Genomic DNA, 17,725 nt, shown 5'->3' with positions numbered 1-17,725 from the left:
GAATTCTTCCAGCTGGTTGAAACGGTTCAAAATTGAAAGTCAGGAACGAAAGCACATCTGTCTGATTTTTAAGCACTGTGTCTGTTTCGAAACAAATGTTTGCTATTTTCTGTCTTAATTTACCGTTAGGTTCTTCATTGTGGTCTACACAGAAGAATGGCTGCATTCTGTACTCTCAATATAAACTGTAAAATCTCAATTACGCTAATTATTTCCAGTATTCTGTTAAAATTACAGTTTTGTATTTAGTTTCTTACTCTCCTATATCACAAATATACATTTTATGCTATACTTATCATCATTCTATTACGACTCATAGGTTTAAACTAAGTAACCTAAAATGCAAATTCAATAAGTTTTGTAACACCGAATAAATAATTTAATTCTCAATGTTATAAAAAAAGATTAAAATTTAAAAGGAACTTTCATTATGACCTGAATCCAAAACTGTCCTAAATATTCTAGCACAAACCCAAAAGAATACAGTTTTCCGAATGAATTCCAAGACCTGAATGTGCTGACGTATCAACAGTCTTGATGTATCATAATGACCCTGTCCAGAACGTCTCTAAATGAATTCACAATATTCCGAAAATTTTGTCGTAATAACACTTTGTAATACCAACAGTTTAAAAAATAGCTCCTCTCCAACAAAATCCAAAGACAATATTAAAGGCTTATGCAGACAGAACAAAAAATAAAAGTAGGAAAAAGATATCATGAATCACTATGTATATATCTATATCTATCTATATATATATATAATATAATATACTATAATATAATATAATATAATATAATATAATATAATATAATATAATATAATATAATATAATATATTATATTATAATATAATATAATATAATATAATATAATATAATATAATATAATATAATATAATATAATATAATATAATATAATATATATTCACACAACTTTACTACGAATCTATCTCGCAGTATCACTACGTGACAAATTTCAAAACAAATCCCCAGGTGACCTATTTCGCAATACATTCATACGTGACTTAATCAACCAATCAGAAAAATTCGCTAAACTGCACACATGTTCATTATATAGGATGAATTTAAAACTCATAAGCAACTCATCTGTAACTCTGTTTAAAAATAGATTCTTTTGACATATGTTAAAGGTTAAGCACACAATATATCTATCTACCTATCTTCATATATATATATATATATATATATATATATATATATATATATATATATATATATATATATATATATATATATATATATATATATATATAGATAGATAGATAGATAGATAGATATATGGATAGATAGATAGATAGGTAGACAGATTCCAACAAAACCAACAGACTATTTTTAACGATTTTTCAACTCGTCATAAACAATGTCCATATAAACATTATCCGTAACTGATTTTACAACATATTTTGCTCTGTAGCTATTCTATTTGGCATTTTACAACAAGGTCTCAAGTAAAATGCTATTGTAAAGACCGTTCATAAAATCGCATAATGTAGTCTAACAACTAAATATTCTGCGAAACAAACGTTTACACTCGGCTCGAAACTTTGCGTCACAGAATATATAGATGATGGGGTTGGCGGCGTTATTGAAGACAAAGATCCTCAAAAATAATTGAAATACCACCACTTCCGATGCAGTAAACCTCTCCAGAAACGTAGCATCTTTTATTGTAAGTATAATGAGAACAAGATGAGGGTAGAAAGATATACAAAACACTAAAGTGATAAGAAATAACATAATGGTTACATGAATTGCTTCCACTGACCGCTTCCTCTGTTTGCCTCTTGAAATTCTTGCTGAGTCATTTTCCCTCTGACGTTTCTTACTACTGTTGCGAAATACGGGCTTATAAAATTTCCTTCCATGTTTAGTGGCGCTTGAACATGGAAACGTTTTCGCCCCCACCGTACCTGTTTCTTTGTCAGCAATTTTCCCAACATTTCTAACTCTCTTTAGAGAATCCGTTCCGAGGCAAGTTATTGTCGTTGTATGTGTGGCATGAGGCATTGTTTTGCTACATTTGCCAGTCAATATGTCATCGTCGTGGGGAGTCCTAATGTCATCCTTCTCAGTCACATCACCATCTTTGATTTTAGTACACATCTTTTTGCTATCTTTATCAATCCTATTGCTACGAGCTAGATTTTGATCACTATCATTGCGGTCTTCAAATGAATGCGAGCAAATTTTAGCAACGTCCGATTCTGCATTCTTTAGAGCACGTTCACTAGGAATAGCGTCAGAAATAGCAAGATTTCTGTAAGACCAAATTTTTTGTATAATAAAGGTATACAAAACACCGATCACTATTGTTATGAGAACAGTTTCAACAAGAAGATATATTATGTATATTGTAGAAAATATCGTATAGCGGAATTCGTCAGTAATGAAACATGTTGTTCCTGTTATGTTTCTCACTCCTGTATTAATTGTACTGTTCCCGTACAAAAATGCTGCTGGAAAGGAAACTATGGCACTGAAACCTAGGCTCAAGACGCATTGTAAAAGGGTTTGCCTTTGATTGAACTGTCTTTTAAAAGGACGGCATAATTTATTGAAACGTTCAGTAGCAATAACAACAAGCAAGAATGCAGAACCCTGGTTCACTAAATGATGAAAATATCGCGAGATTTTGCATATAGCAGTAGACGTCATCAAATATGGCATGCGTAGGCTGTACGTCATGTGGCTTCCACCGATTAAACAGCCGATTAAATCCAACAATGCAAGGCACAAGATGAAATATCGGTGATTTGACCGCCGAAACTTTTTCCGTCTATAAATGTACAAGACAAGACTATTTCCGACGAACCCGAGAATGACACAGATGAGGACAAAGATTACAGCTGGGATGTGCAGTACCCACAATTCCTCGTTTAGGTCCTCCAGCGACACTGTTTCGTTGTGGCTGTGATCATAGAAGTTGCTAACTGGGCTAAACATTTTCTTTGGCCTTCTGTAGGGATACTAAACACTCGGTTGCCTCCCCTTTGTACGAGCCACTTCCGCTTGTGCTTGCGAAATATATTCTTTTCTGTAAGAATAAATTTACAAAAATCAATACCTTATGAGGCTTCCGGAAATAAATACCTATCGTAATTTTAATGTCTATGTGAAATGTACAGACTGGAAATTTTTATACAAATAATGACATTTTTTTTACCCTTTAAATTGTATGAATTGTAGCTAAGGTGAAATTGCTACCCCACCCACACCCCCACTCTACAAGAAGAAAAGAGTCAGAATATATCATTTATAAAAGGATGGCGATATTATACCATAGTATATGGTCAGGTTTCACATTTAAGTGGCGTATTATAGAAACTACAAAGTCTCTTCTTTACGTTGTCACTATTTGCAAAAGATATGGCAAAATAAAAAGAATACAGAAATAAATCATATGGAGAGAGACATTTGGTTTGGAGGGATTAAAGTCCAGTGGAACGAATTTTCTTTTTGTTGCAAGAAAATTAAACCTAAGAAGATGAAAGTAACAGCATCATGTATTAGAGAAGCCCTCCAGATCTTCCACTGTTACAAGTAAACAAGTATGATCCGGGTCTTACAAAGGGACAAAATCATACTGAGCCCCCCTCCCCCATTCTCTCCGATAAAGATATGAAGTTTTTGTTAATTACGCAGATGTATAGTGTTTGATTACAGATTTTGTAATCAGATGATTCAAACTTTTCCTTATCGAACCGTGTGGCGGTGGGATTACCGAATTGGGGGGGGGGGGGGGGGGCGCTAATCCTGAATAATGCTTTTTGCGGAGTAAGATAGTGGGCGCTGATGATAACCAAGTGAGCGATGGCCTGGAAAGAATACCGTAATGGTGAAAATAAAGGTTAATTCGCCGGATTAGATGCATGCCTAATGTTTGTGTTCAATCGTGTTTTGTAAATATTCACAGAAATTAACAGTAATATTAAAGGTAAAACAGCATTTTAAAAAATGAGGAAAAAACCCAGTGTATTTTTTTTGGGATTTGAACTTCGTTTGATTGCATGCGAGGTAGCCATTCCTTCAACAAGACCAAATAAGTGTCTAATACTGCTTCATATTTCTTGGTCATAGTATTATGTATGTGTTTTTACAGGTTGTAAAAAACGTATTGCTCTCCAGTGACTTATGCAAATTTGTCTTGGAAAGTCCAGTAACATTAACAGCCGAACATAGTCAAGATAAATGCATACAAAACACATGCACATTCTTTTATTTACATTTATTCAATTCATTTCAGGTAAAGTGCTTTCAGATAAAAAGAAAAGCACCACTCAAAGAAGCAACCCAGTGAAATCGAAGAAAACAGATGTGACATCAGCTGCCGAGAGTCTAATAGAGTTGTCCAACGTAACAACTTTGCCAGCTGTAAATAATTCTACTATTGCATCTGAGGTAGGATATGTTAACTTTTGCCTGTAATTGATACTTAATTTTTCTTCAATCTGGACATTTCTTCAGGTATGCTGTACTTGTAAGGTCTCCAGATAGTTTCAGTGTACCTTCGTAAGAATGAACAAGATAATACTTGTATAATCATATATATATATATATATATATATATATATATATATATATATATATATATATATATATATATATATATATATATATATATGCAAAAGTGGACTGGGATAGTCAAGATGTAATTTTTTCTTCCCTTTTATTATCAAAATTTAAATATTTGAAGAAACTTGTGTTTATATCATAATTAACAAACATTGTCACATGACAAATGACATGGCTACAAGAGAAGGGAGACTAAGTAACTGATTACTAAACCAGACCTGTCCCATTTTTAAAGAGCAGCAGACCTGTCCCATTTTTAAAGAGCTCCAGACCTGTCCCATTTTTAAAAAGCTCCATTGAAGTTACTAGCACAGTTAACTTCTACAAACTAGTTAGGTTTTATATTTTAAAAAATCAAACTTGCTTCAAAATAGATTTTGATAAACAATATGCTTTGATTTATTATATAATTTCCATTTTGTTCTTCAGGCTAGTGCAAGTGACCTCATGGATAGTCAACAAGAAAAATCAGTACAAATAGAAAGTGTAAGCAAGAAAAATCAGTACAAATAGAAAGTGTAAGCAAGAAATAATCAAGAGGTTCAAATTGTAAATGAGAAGGACTTTCTGAATGCAAAAATTTTAAAGATGATTTTGAGAAATAAATTAAAAACAGAAGAGGAGAAAAATGACGGTCCCAATGTTTCATCGGGCAGTACATCTTTATCATTAAATAGATAAGAAGCGATGATTCAAAACTGAAACTTTTTACAGGATTACAGTATGCTCAGTTTCTATCTCTTCGAATTTCTAGGTGGCAGCGTATACAACTTGACATATTGGGGTGGTGAAAATACCAAGAACTAAACGGGAATAGGGAAACTTGAACCTAAAGATGAACTTTTCTTACACTGGTACGTATTAGAAGAGGATACAGTATTGATACTTTCGCACATTTTTGGGACTTGCAGCCTCAACAGTTGGCAGAATTTTCACAACATGGATTCAGCTGTTGTATTTCCACTTGAATGATTATCGCCAGATGCCAACGTTTTAAGGGCAAACTACCTCGTGTTTTTAGAACATTTAAAAATATCCATTGCATAAGTGACTTCACTAAATTTTATGTTCAGATGCTAAGAGACTTTCGTCATCAAGGAAATTTGTATACTTCATACAAGAACCACCATACATACAAAATTCGCATTGGAGTAGCACCTAATGGAGCAATTGTATTTGCTTCAGACTTGTTTGAGGGAGCAGTCAGTGATAGGGACATCATTGAACAGAGTGGGTTAGTAGATTATATCAGCCCTGGAGACATTATTTTAGCCGACAGGGGATTACTATTTAAGACTTACTAATAACAAGACAAGCTTTATGAAATATTCCACCTTTCTTGGAAAATCGTAAAAAAATTCACGGCTCAAGAAGAGTTAAAAACAAGACGTATGATCAAAGCACGCATACATGTTGAAAGAGTGATTGAGATAGTAAAGAAATTCAAATTGTTAAGTGGAAACATTCCTCTGTCCCTTTTACCTCTGACTGACCAACTTGTATTTGTAGCATGCTGTCTTGTGAATTTTCTGGAGCCACTAGTAAATTAATATGCAAAGTTTGTATTTAAAACAAACTTTTTAAAATAATTGACAAGCATATGATGCCATGCAATGCAAGAATAGCAATAAAGGTCATAACTAAATAGATGTACATGTATTATCTTCTTCATGATCCCGATGTGCTAACAAACATATCTACAAATGAGTATCACATTTATTCTGAATGATGTAATGACAATATATCTACAAATGAGTATTACATTTATTCAAAATGATGTGCTAACAAACATATCTACAAATGAGTATCACATTTATTCTGAATGATGTAATGACAATATATCTACAAATGAGTATCACATTTATTAAAAATGATGTAATAACAATATATTTACAAATGAATATTACATTTATTCAAAATGATGTGATAACAACATATCTACAAATGAGTATCACATTTATTCATAATGATGTAATGACAATATATCTACAAATGAGTATTACATTTATTCAAAATGATGTAATAACAATATATCTACAAATGAGTATTACATTTATTCAAAATGATGTGATAACAACATATCTACAAATGAGTATCACATTTATTCAAAATGATGTAATAACAACATATCTACAAATGAGTATCTTACGCGGTATAGTGTTAGGACTGGTCGGCCTGGTGTCAGGATAATGTGACTGGGTGGGACATCATGCTACATGACTGCGGCATGATGCCTCAGTGCTAGACATCACTATAAACTGCCACATTGAAGACATCGTAGCAATATGACTGAAAAATTGCTAGAGCTACGTTAAAAATCCAAATCAAATCACATCACAACACAACACAAATGAATATCACATTTATTCAAAATGATGTAATAACAACATATCTACAAATGAGTATCACATTTATTGTGAATGGTGTGAACTATGTTCCGGGATTAATGAATGCATGTATTTGTTGGCAAAACAACATTTTATTCATATTGCATTTACCTAATGTATCATATAACCAATATAATCTTTACAAGTAAAGCAACACAATATAAGATGATTTGTTTCATCTTTCTTGGAACCCTCATTTCAAACAGTTCAGGTGCCACGACTTTATACCATAAGGACCTGACATGTCCAAGCATAGTGCTAATCAACTGGTCGTCAAGTCTGATGCGTTCAACATTAGGTGTTCCTACTGCTGACCATAATACAAAATAACACCAACTTAATCCAGTTATAGCCAACTGGAACTGAATTTGAAAATAATAATTATGAGTGGTCTTAAGTGCCAGTACAGTATTGTCACTAGTGGGAATTGCAAAACAGGCATTGTACGAGTCTGTTTCGTTTACCTTGTTTTGTTCTAAACTCTGAAATAAATCATTGGAGCAATTGTACGAGAAACTTTTGGGCACATATTCTCCAGTAGACCATATCTGTCGGACTCGGAAGGATGTAAAACAAGCCCGTCGGGGCTGCATTCAAATTCTAGCCATGCACTGTTGACCCAAATTCCAGTTTTCACAACCATTATTGCTGGTAGTTTAGCCATCGTAAATGACTAGTAATCCTTTCTAGCCCGAGCTTCATTTTCAAGCCCATATATCATGTCCAGTGATGTGTTTGTATCTAAATGTCTAAATGTCAAATGTGAGTACTGACGTAGTTTTTAATTTTTTTTAATGTAGGATCTGAAGTTGGTGATTTTAACATTGCACCAAGATCGCTAGCCTTTTTAGTTGTTGATGCAGTAACTATGAACCATCGACTTGCCTTCCAATGTTCGGAGTCTGATTGTAATTCTGCACCTGGAATCACATATACATCTGTATTGTACTGTTGACGTTCATCAGTTAGGATTTTCAAAAATAGTTGACACCTGAGTCCGCTGAACTCCCTTGCGTTCATCAGAAGCTTCATAGTCTGAATACTTGTAATCAAATAGGCTTTCCCACATTGACATTTTGCCTTCCTAAATGTATTGTTTTTTAGAGAACACAAAAAGCCATTAAGTTTTCCCTTCATTACCTTTTCGTACGCTTGGAGGCTTGGGATTAAAATCGCTGAGTCTTGTCCGTTTTTCCTTGTACGATTAATGCGTTGCATCAGTTACTTTCTTTGGATTTTTGTTGCCTTTCTTCCCTTTATTCCTTTATTCCATTTGCATGGTTTGCTTGTGCAAGACTGTGAATTGTATCCAAACTCCTTGCAAGGTCCATCTAATGCAAGCAGTAATGCTGCATCATGATTACATTGTCCAAGTACTGATCCTTAACAAGCACAGCTAGCAGCTTGCACAGCTCCACTAACGGATGATATTGTGACATGGACATTTCGTTCTTTTTGCATAGATGCAGCTACGTCTGCTTTTACATAGTAGTTTCCATTAAGTTAAGTGTCCATCACATTGGATACCATACCACTCTTTACATACTGCATTCCCTTGGTTAGAGGCTTCTCTGTCATGTGTGACAAGTTGGTATCCCCTCACTTGCCATCCTCTCTTACATGTACGACAATTTCTAGCAAGTAGAAGTATTTATGCCCATAATAAAAGTTACTTGGTATCGCCTAAGAGGGTAAAGGTTTCCATCCCAAGACAGGTGGAATTTTTGGATGCAACTTTTTGTTTTCTGCTGCTTTTATGTTTTCTGCTTTAATACTAAACCATTTACCTTGGTCAATATTGATGTCAATATCTTCTAGTTTCCCTGCATTGACCGCATCTCTACACCTGTATGTAAAAATAAAAATATTATAGTAATATTTTGTTTTCAAATATCTTCATCAAATTAATTCTGTAGGATTGAGCTAACCACATTTATAATAGTGGCAGATCCGAGGGTAGGTTTGTTGGTGGAACCACATTTTAGAAAGTTTATTAAACATTCAAGTAAAATTAGATTAAAAGTGTCCATTGAAACCTCTTCACTTTAAAATAGGTGAAACCCCTGGAATAATAACTCATTTTTTAAAATTGTGGATACACATTAGCATAGACGTCTACAGTAGCTATATTCTTCCTCGATATTACGTTCATTTCCCCCCTCTCATGTAGTTGACCTTGACACGTTGACTTCAATACAGTGTATTTGACCAAGATGTACCATTACATTGTATTATGACTGACAAAAGTCACGTTTTAAGCTTAATATTTCCTTGGCAGACAGTTGTGAACTGACTGAGCTTATGTCGCCGGCAAGTAGCTCAATTAAATATTCGTGACATCTTTCTTTCAACCGCCAATCGTTCACATAAACTGGTCTTATTTGTACAGCTCAGAGATTATTTAGTTCAGGGAAGGTGTTATTGACAAAAGAAGTGGGCGTTGTTCTGTGTACTCACGTTTGAAGTAGGTCAGATCGATTTCCAACTGTTCTTAAACCCCTGCATTCTAGCCATCTCTTGAATTGAAGATTTCCGTAGTCATCAAGTTGATCAGTGTTAATTTTAGCACCCGGAACATCTCCAGAAGCTAAATTAATTGCTTGAAACGCTTGAATGGGCGCCATCGATTTGTTTTTAGAGGGTTGAACACGTGTTATAGATATGACTAATCTTGTGCGTGCTGTGACGTAGTTGTCGATCTTTGCTATTACTAAGGATATTTTCGCAAATTTGTTTGACGACACTATCGTTTCCGCAACTTTCAGAGAAAGAAGTCAAATACTCTTAATCCAGAACGAAATCACAAAGTGTAATTAAGGAGTCTAATTTTCCCCGGGCATAGCTAGTTCTTTTGGTTGGAAAAGGAGCCATTGTGTTCATCATATGCATACAAAATGAAATGAAATGCTCTGACGATGTTTGCTACTTTCCATATACCAATCGCCAATGACGACAGGAGCAAAATTTCTTATCACATTAGATATTCCTTTAGGATACATTCAAGTGCCAGTTAGGTAAGAAGACCGTATTTATGACAAACCGTGGGTTATTTGAGTTTACGGTAACACCACAGGATATGACCAGTAGTCTAGCATCTTTTACAACATGCAATGTACTCAGCATTTGGTATGTACAGTCTGAACTGATGAGATCATTTTATACAAGATTACCTTTGAGAAATACATACATAGATGGAAAGTCATGTTGGAACGTACACTTGTGGCACAATAGTCCAACTTGAAAATACAAGCTGAAAAGTAATAGTTATTACAGTATGAACCGGCTTCCTGGGGCATAGAGTCTCATAACAATGAATTAACTCTGATCGGAAAGAACGTAGCAGAAATCGTCCAGTGGACGAAGCTGGAGAATGTTACTGAACTTGGTCAGTTCTTTGATTGATATTACTACGGACGTTTCAATGGGGACCTGCTGAGCATAGCGAAGGCATTGTTTGGTTTAATCCAGAATCGGACGCACTTACTGGACAAAAGTGTACACAGTCGCTTCTAGTCGGTGAAAAGAGGTATATCAGGTAATGAAGTCAAGGATGCTTCATTTAATGTATCTAACATAATATGACAGAAAGAACATTATCTATAACAAGGGGTCACCATGCTCTTTAGTGTAAACGATCTGAAGACTTGATGGCTAGAATACTGTAGGTATATAAATGAACAGTAGTGCACATATCAAATTCCGAAGAAAAAAAGGAATCTCGATGAATTATCCATGGAACTAAGGGGCTTCAGTTGTTCTGATCTACATAGTTAAAAAACCTGCAAAATGTGGGTCATGCAGGAAATATCAGAAGAAAGAAATATGTAGAGCCGTCTTCATAGAACATAGATAAAGAAATGAGATGACAAATGAAATTTAGAGCCAATTTGAAAATTACTTAACTTATCAAAGAATCCAGATGAGTTTGCTCTTCATTCACGTTCACCTGATGATTGTGGCAGTTTTCGACGTGGTGAGATTTCTCAGATCTCATGTTTAAGGTCTGATAGGAAGCAAATCACGACAGAACACACTCTTTGTTTATAAACAAAATTAGTATCAATATAAATTTCTTACGAGTTATTATGTAAGGTGGTCATATTTGTTATGTGTACAGTTATATTTATATGACATTTTAGAACTCTAGACCACTTGAATATTATCTATAATTATTTTCTCCTCATATAATGATGTTTAATAAAAAAATATATCGTTTTATCAATCATTGCATAATGTAAGAGGACTTATGGTATTTGTATCATTCAGTTATCTCTGTTTTCACAAGTCTTATGTTACGTGTTTAGGCTCGAATAAACAGTAACACAAGAAAGAGTGAAAACAATAAGCTTTGGCAAATATAACAAATAATTTATTTCCTGGAAAAATACTGTAAAAATAAAAAAATATGAGAACTTACGGTTTCCAGAATCAAATCCAAAAATAATACAAGAATAATCCACGAATAAAATTTTTGCAGTCCTAATATTGAAATGTTCTAATGATTTAAAGTTCGAGTCCCGACGAAGAATCCAAGATGGAAGGCGATGACGTATTCTGTAGCCTGTACTGTGTTGACGTCTACAGTTCCTTGTACAAACACAATAATTTATCCTCCGGTCTTGGAAATCCAAACAGAATTTTCAATAAATGTCCTTGTTCAAGAATTCTGTATGAATGCAATAATATTTCCAGAGAAACTAGTTAATCTTTGAGAGTCCAAATAATTTGGAGAAAAATTAACTAATAATTCAAAAACTCAAAAGTTCATTTCTGGTCACAACAGAAGAATACAACTTGACATCAAGTGTTTAAAAGTCATGTACTCTCAGATCTCTCTCTCTCTCTCTCTCGGGGCCCCGAGTGGCCGAGTGGTCTAAAGCGCTCTTCGTTACGGATCACTGCCATCTCACCTCTGTCTGCGGCGGTTCGAGTCTAGGATTCAGCCAATGTGGGTATGTGAGAAAGCTTGCCAGTAGCTTCTCGTGGGTCGGTGGTTCTTTCCGGGGTTTTCTCGGGTTCTTCCTCCACCATTAATACTGGCCGCCATGTATAGCCTATCGTGTGCTGAAAAATGGCGTTAAACCCCACAACAACAACAACAACAACAACTCTCTCTCTCTCTCTCTCTCTCTCTCAACATCAATATTAATACTAAGCATTTCGCAACTTCGGAAATGCCTAATTACGAAATATATTGCGAAATAGAGGATGACGTGATCATGTTTACATGTAAAAGTCACATAGCTCCTGCATGTCCTTGACAAGATTGAACAAGATTACAGCAGCGTTGCCTCTTTAGAGCTAGAGGGCTGAGGTGGGCAGTGCGGGAGTAGTATTTACCCATCGATATATACTGATTTTTATTTGGTGATTAAAGAGCAATAACATTGGTTTTCAGCAAATGCAACTTAATTTACTATAATAAATACCTGTATCAATTCAGTAATATTCATCTTGCAAATTATTATTAGAATTTAACTAGCAACTGTTTTCACATTGCCACTGTTATATGCGGCGCTTCGACTGTCCACAGATCATTCCGTTCAATGAACGTTTTGTGTCGGTTCGTTTCGTTTAGGATGTTTCGTTCTGTTTGGATCTGTTGTTTTGTTCTAAACCCCTATCATTTGTCACAGTTTTAGCTTAATATGTCTTTCGACTAAGTTATTACTTACCATAAGGAATGAAAAATCGCATATTCATTTAGAATAAAATAAACAGTACAATGTTGCTTCTTTCCCGCCAAATCACTCATGTAGGTGGTTCATGTACGTTTATGTATAACGATTGTTATTAAAGTCAGAATGTCAAACAATGAACTTCCGTTAGAAGAGAACACTACTATAATGAAGTATAGAAGCTAACTCTAGTGCCTATTTGATGAGTAAATATTGTTTTGTCTTTATTTCAGAAAAAAATACAATATTGTTTGACAGTTAATATTCCGACTAAAGACCCAGCAGCTAAAATATACCGAAAGCGATAATTTTCTGATGCTTTTAATAAATGAAAAATAAAAACATTATAAGTTATAGTTGTATATATTAAAGACGCATGCGCATATATATGTCATGTGTATTACAGAACATGTACCACACCCTTCAAATAAAAAGAAAACTATTTACTTATTTAATCATTTTTTTATCTTTAAATTGATATCTACAGCTTGTTCAAACAGAATTCTCCCTTATTTTCAGAAAGCAAGAAATATTTGTTCAGATTTGTCTTCGCGTAGATCAACTCTTAAATAATTAACGAAAATAATTTAAATGCTGTTGGTAACATTTATTCATAGAAATTCTGCAGTATTAAGTTAACAGTGTACATTGCAAATGTTTCTCCATAAATACCGAATGTTCCCGGAAATGTTAAACAGTGTACGGAGGGATAGAGTACGTATTTAATATATAAAGAAAAAACTCCTTAGAACTAATAGCAAAATAAGATCTACACCCTTTTATAGCGTGTTCTCTTTTCTAATTCTGACTCGAACTTATCACTTTCTTTTCCACCTATTTCTTTCTTTGACCTTTGGATCATTATCTCTATTCCAAATAAACAGAGAATATTTACAGTGCCAAGAGGTTTTAGTAAATTCTTTTTTATGGCAGAGGTCGTTTTGACTAACATCTTGCATTCCCCGAAAACAAGGAACTGCAGCTGCTGCACAATTTGAGAAAATGGTTTATGGACGAGGCTTTCGAAATCGTCCGTGAGCCGTTTACACAGCTGTATTCATTATCAGTAAGGTGGAAGCGATGAAACAGATGCCCCTTGTTTAAATTTAGATAACCAAGAAAACAACACGGGATTTGTGCAAGTACTATTGTTGTTGTTGTTGTTCAGGTTGTTGTTGATGATGATCTGTTATCTGTCATGTGTCTACTGCCACTATTACTACTAAGACGGTGGAGACAATACCAAAACACATCATATTATTTTTGTTATTTTTGTTGATCGTATTGATGCTGTTTGTTAAACAGTGTACGGAGGGATAGAGTACGTATTTAATATATAAAGAAAAAACTCCTTAGAACTAATAGCAAAATAAGATCTACACCCTTTTATAGCGTGTTCTCTTTTCTAATTCTGACTCGAACTTATCACTTTCTTTTCCACCTATTTCTTTCTTTGACCTTTGGATCATTATCTCTATTCCAAATAAACAGAGAATATTTACAGTGCCAAGAGGTTTTAGTAAATTCTTTTTTATGGCAGAGGTCGTTTTGACTAACATCTTGCATTCCCCGAAAACAAGGAACTGCAGCTGCTGCACAATTTGAGAAAATGGTTTATGGACGAGGCTTTCGAAATCGTCCGTGAGCCGTTTACACAGCTGTATTCATTATCAGTAAGGTGGAAGCGATGAAACAGATGCCCCTTGTTTAAATTTAGATAACCAAGAAAACAACACGGGATTTGTGCAAGTACTATTGTTGTTGTTGTTGTTCAGGTTGTTGTTGATGATGATCTGTTATCTGTCATGTGTCTACTGCCACTATTACTACTAAGACGGTGGAGACAATACCAAAACACATCATATTATTTTTGTTATTTTTGTTGATCGTATTGATGCTGTTTATTATTATTTATTATGGACATTTTGTACTTCTAATTATCTATTTATTAAAATATGATTTACTGTCACAGAATAATACAAGAAATAACTTGGTTTCGCCTTAGAACGATTTGAACATTCTCGTCGTACATGCGTACAACGTTACCTAGGGTAGATAATTGTTTTTCTAGTTAATCGACTGAACTAGCATGTATCTAGTCGTAGATCACTTGAGGTGAGAGACACAAAAACACGGCATGCACAGGCATTTTACCCTTACCAAAACTCATTCTCCTGTAGATTTAAGGCAAGTTTCTTCTCTAACCTGTGCTAAGCTTTCTTTCGGCCAAAACGAGAATTTCGTCGTGTGTTTTATCTTTCAGGAAACTTAGTTAGTTAATAAATTTCCTGCAAAGGAAATTATGCTGAATTCCAATAAGGGTTGCATTGATTGTTAAAAATTTTCAAAACATCACACCGGTGCCCAGAGACACGGCCATTTGTACGTGTCCACGCAATCTATCGCGTTTACTGAGCATTTAAACTTAATCCTTTGGTTGGTCTCACTTGTACCAAGATACCAACATCAATTTTGATGCAGAATGATTTAATGTAGGACGAATTAAAAAATAAATTATTTTTATCTTATAAATCCTCAGAGCTCAATAGATTTCCATGAGATCGATATACACGTTTGATATGATCATTAATTTCTACAAAGCAAGAAAATCTAGCTTTATATTTAGTAACCTTCGGATTTGTGAAAAAATGCTATTATAATGCTTAGTGCTTGCTTTTGTAATCATATTAAAGTACATATATTTCAGAATTATTTTAAGATTATCCATCTAGAACATACCTGTTTCTGCATGGGAAGACGCTTTGTATTAATATCGCATCGTCCTGTGTTAAAAAAACTTCCCAATGTTATCCCTCAAGGATATATTAGTCCAATGATTAATGGATGGATCACTAAATCAACTTCCATGAGGAAAATTGATGTGTAAACTTGCAAGTCGATATATATATTACAAGGATACAAGTATAATCAAGTGCAGATCCGGATTTTGCCGAGTGACAATATCCTACAGACACTTGCAAAGAAATTCTTCCAGATAAATGTATGAACTTTCCGTTAATTACACCGTTGTAAAGTGTATGATAACAAGTCTCGTATTGAGAATACGAATACCTTACTCTACCGAATCGAGCAAACCAACAACATTTAATTCCACTTTTAACTAACGTAAATGTTGATGCATACATGTTAGCTCATGGGGGCACACCAGAAGGAAATGAAGCTATGGGATAACATAAGAGCATAAACTACCAGTACCGTTGGTATGGTATCCAGTTATAATTGCAACACAAAATTTTATTGATACAAATGGAATCTTTGCTTTTGCAACAATCAAATATGTGGTTGCAGCGCTATTTTTAATACTGGCGTTATTACAACGTTATTTATAGTCGTTACAACCCTTGCGACGACACTCACATACCGATGCAACAGTATTAAAACTCCGATTAGACGTTTTTTAGGTTTATTTTAATATTTTTTGGTTGTTGTAACACTATTGGTATTGGTATCAATTCAACGGTACACTTTTATCGTTCCTACGATAATATTACTGTTGCTAAGTTATTTCTTGTCGTTGCAATCCCATCATCATAGTTTACCATTGCGACGGTAACTTTGACGTTGTAACGATATGTGTTTTTTTCCCGTCGCTGAAAGCTACATTACAAAAACATTTAACATTACAAAGTTATGTGGATACTGCTGCAAAAATACCGGCAGTTCTGGCACTTTTGGAGCACCATACTACCAAGTAACGTAATGTACATGATGATCAGGTTATATACAATTGTGTCTCAACAACAATTAAACTCTTCCAGGTAATAAATCTGTTAATATTCTACTGATTACAGGTAAACAATAATATCGATTGTTTTCAAGGATAAACGTGTTGGTTTGTTTATTTATTTAGGACAGCTCACGGTTTAGCCACAACCTTCTAACAATTCCATTATGACAAAGTCTAGGTAAAACTTCCATTGTTTATATCTTCCTAACACTAAAACTTCGTTACAGTTTTTTTTTTCACAAATGGTGTAATTAACACAAAGCTAATAATTTTCATAATGTGTTAAAAGTTATGTCATTTTCTATCGAGTTTTGTGTTTACGTATGTTTTTTTAATTGAATATCTACGTAGATAAGGGACAAAATCAGGTACAAATTTTGCCTTTATTTTAAGGCAACTCTCTGACGGGAACATATATCCTGTAAATCGCATGAATAACCCAATGTCGTTCATGTTGTAACAAGGATATGCCATACTGGAATTGTAGAGGTTAAGTAGTGCAGGCTTTAATCATGGGGAAAAGAGTAATTTCAAATGTGAAATAATACACTCTACAAAGGATTTAGTATTCCGGTTGTTATCAGTCTTTTCTATTAATATATTTCTTTTTTAAACTTGAGTGAGCAAGATATTGAGTTAATAAAATATATTTTAAAGAAAAGTGATTTACAAGCTTGATAAAATAATGAATATTTACGGTAATCAAATTAACATTGTAAAGTTAATTTACGTTAATATTGGTCATTATTCTAAAACTTTTATTAACAGCGTAGGAGATAATGAGATCTATTCAGGCTCTCTGGCTGTCAATTGTCAAGCTATCACGCCCTATGCGCATACTTATCACTAACGTTTCCCCTTGCTGTTCATGACCCACCCAGTCACTTTATCTTGACACCAGGCCAATCAGTCCTAACACTAACCTCTTAAATCTGAGCGCCAAACGAGGCAGCTGCTAGTACCACTTGTATAAGTCTTTAGTATTACTCGGCCGGGGTTCGAACCCGCGAACTCCCGCATCCAAGGCGGACGCTCTAACCACTAGGTCGTCGGATCAGTCAAATAATTTTAATTCATCAGCAGATATTGGCAGATGTCAGTCACCTGTTTGTACAAAGATAGGCTGAAATGTTATTTCTTTTTTTGTAATTATCTAAATCAAAACTCAGAACGATATCTACATAGTAATCATCGTAGCATATCACTTTATGAGTGATTGTCACCAATATTTCCGGTGGTAATGCATATTCGAAACCACGCAAGGAAAGGATTAAATAAAGGACTCTAACTTTCACAAGATCTAACGATCCTATCAAA

General features: G+C 34.4%; 1 protein-coding gene and 1 pseudogene across 4 annotated transcripts; one reads left to right on the top strand and one right to left on the bottom strand.

The window, feature by feature from the left end:
- Positions 1-1,283: 1,283 nt before the first annotated feature.
- On the bottom strand, positions 1,284-15,543 carry LOC149794540 (uncharacterized). 4 transcript variants are annotated; one of them, XM_089968795.1, is made up of 4 exons: positions 15,400-15,543; positions 8,770-8,828; positions 4,247-4,528; positions 1,284-3,057 (listed from the first exon to the last, which is right to left on the bottom strand). In XM_089968795.1, exon 4 carries the CDS (start codon positions 2,964-2,966, stop codon positions 1,518-1,520), a length of 1,449 nt encoding a protein of 482 aa, XP_089824921.1. In that variant the 5' UTR covers positions 2,967-3,057; positions 4,247-4,528; positions 8,770-8,828; positions 15,400-15,543; the 3' UTR covers positions 1,284-1,517. The 4 variants fall into 4 exon arrangements, with proteins under 4 accessions (XP_089824921.1, XP_089824919.1, XP_089824920.1 ...); XM_089968793.1 differs by lacking the exon at positions 4,247-4,528; XM_089968794.1 differs by lacking the exons at positions 4,247-4,528; positions 8,770-8,828.
- LOC149794541 (uncharacterized) lies at positions 3,834-6,292 on the top strand (annotated as a pseudogene).
- Positions 15,544-17,725: the final 2,182 nt, after the last annotated feature.

Source organism: Sinohyriopsis cumingii, chromosome 8 (genome assembly GCF_028554795.1).
Source record: "Sinohyriopsis cumingii isolate HCF-2022 chromosome 8, ASM2855479v2, whole genome shotgun sequence".
Lineage (NCBI taxonomy): Eukaryota > Metazoa > Mollusca > Bivalvia > Unionida > Unionidae > Sinohyriopsis > Sinohyriopsis cumingii.
The sequence above is the reverse complement of the archived record's forward strand: the minus strand, read 5'-3'. Positions and strand labels throughout refer to the sequence as shown.

What these genes read in the sequence shown, in the direction of transcription:
- LOC149794540 (XM_089968795.1), bottom strand. Translation starts at nt 2,966, where the DNA reads ATGTTTAGCCCAGTTAGCAACTTCTATGATCACAGCCACAACGAAACA.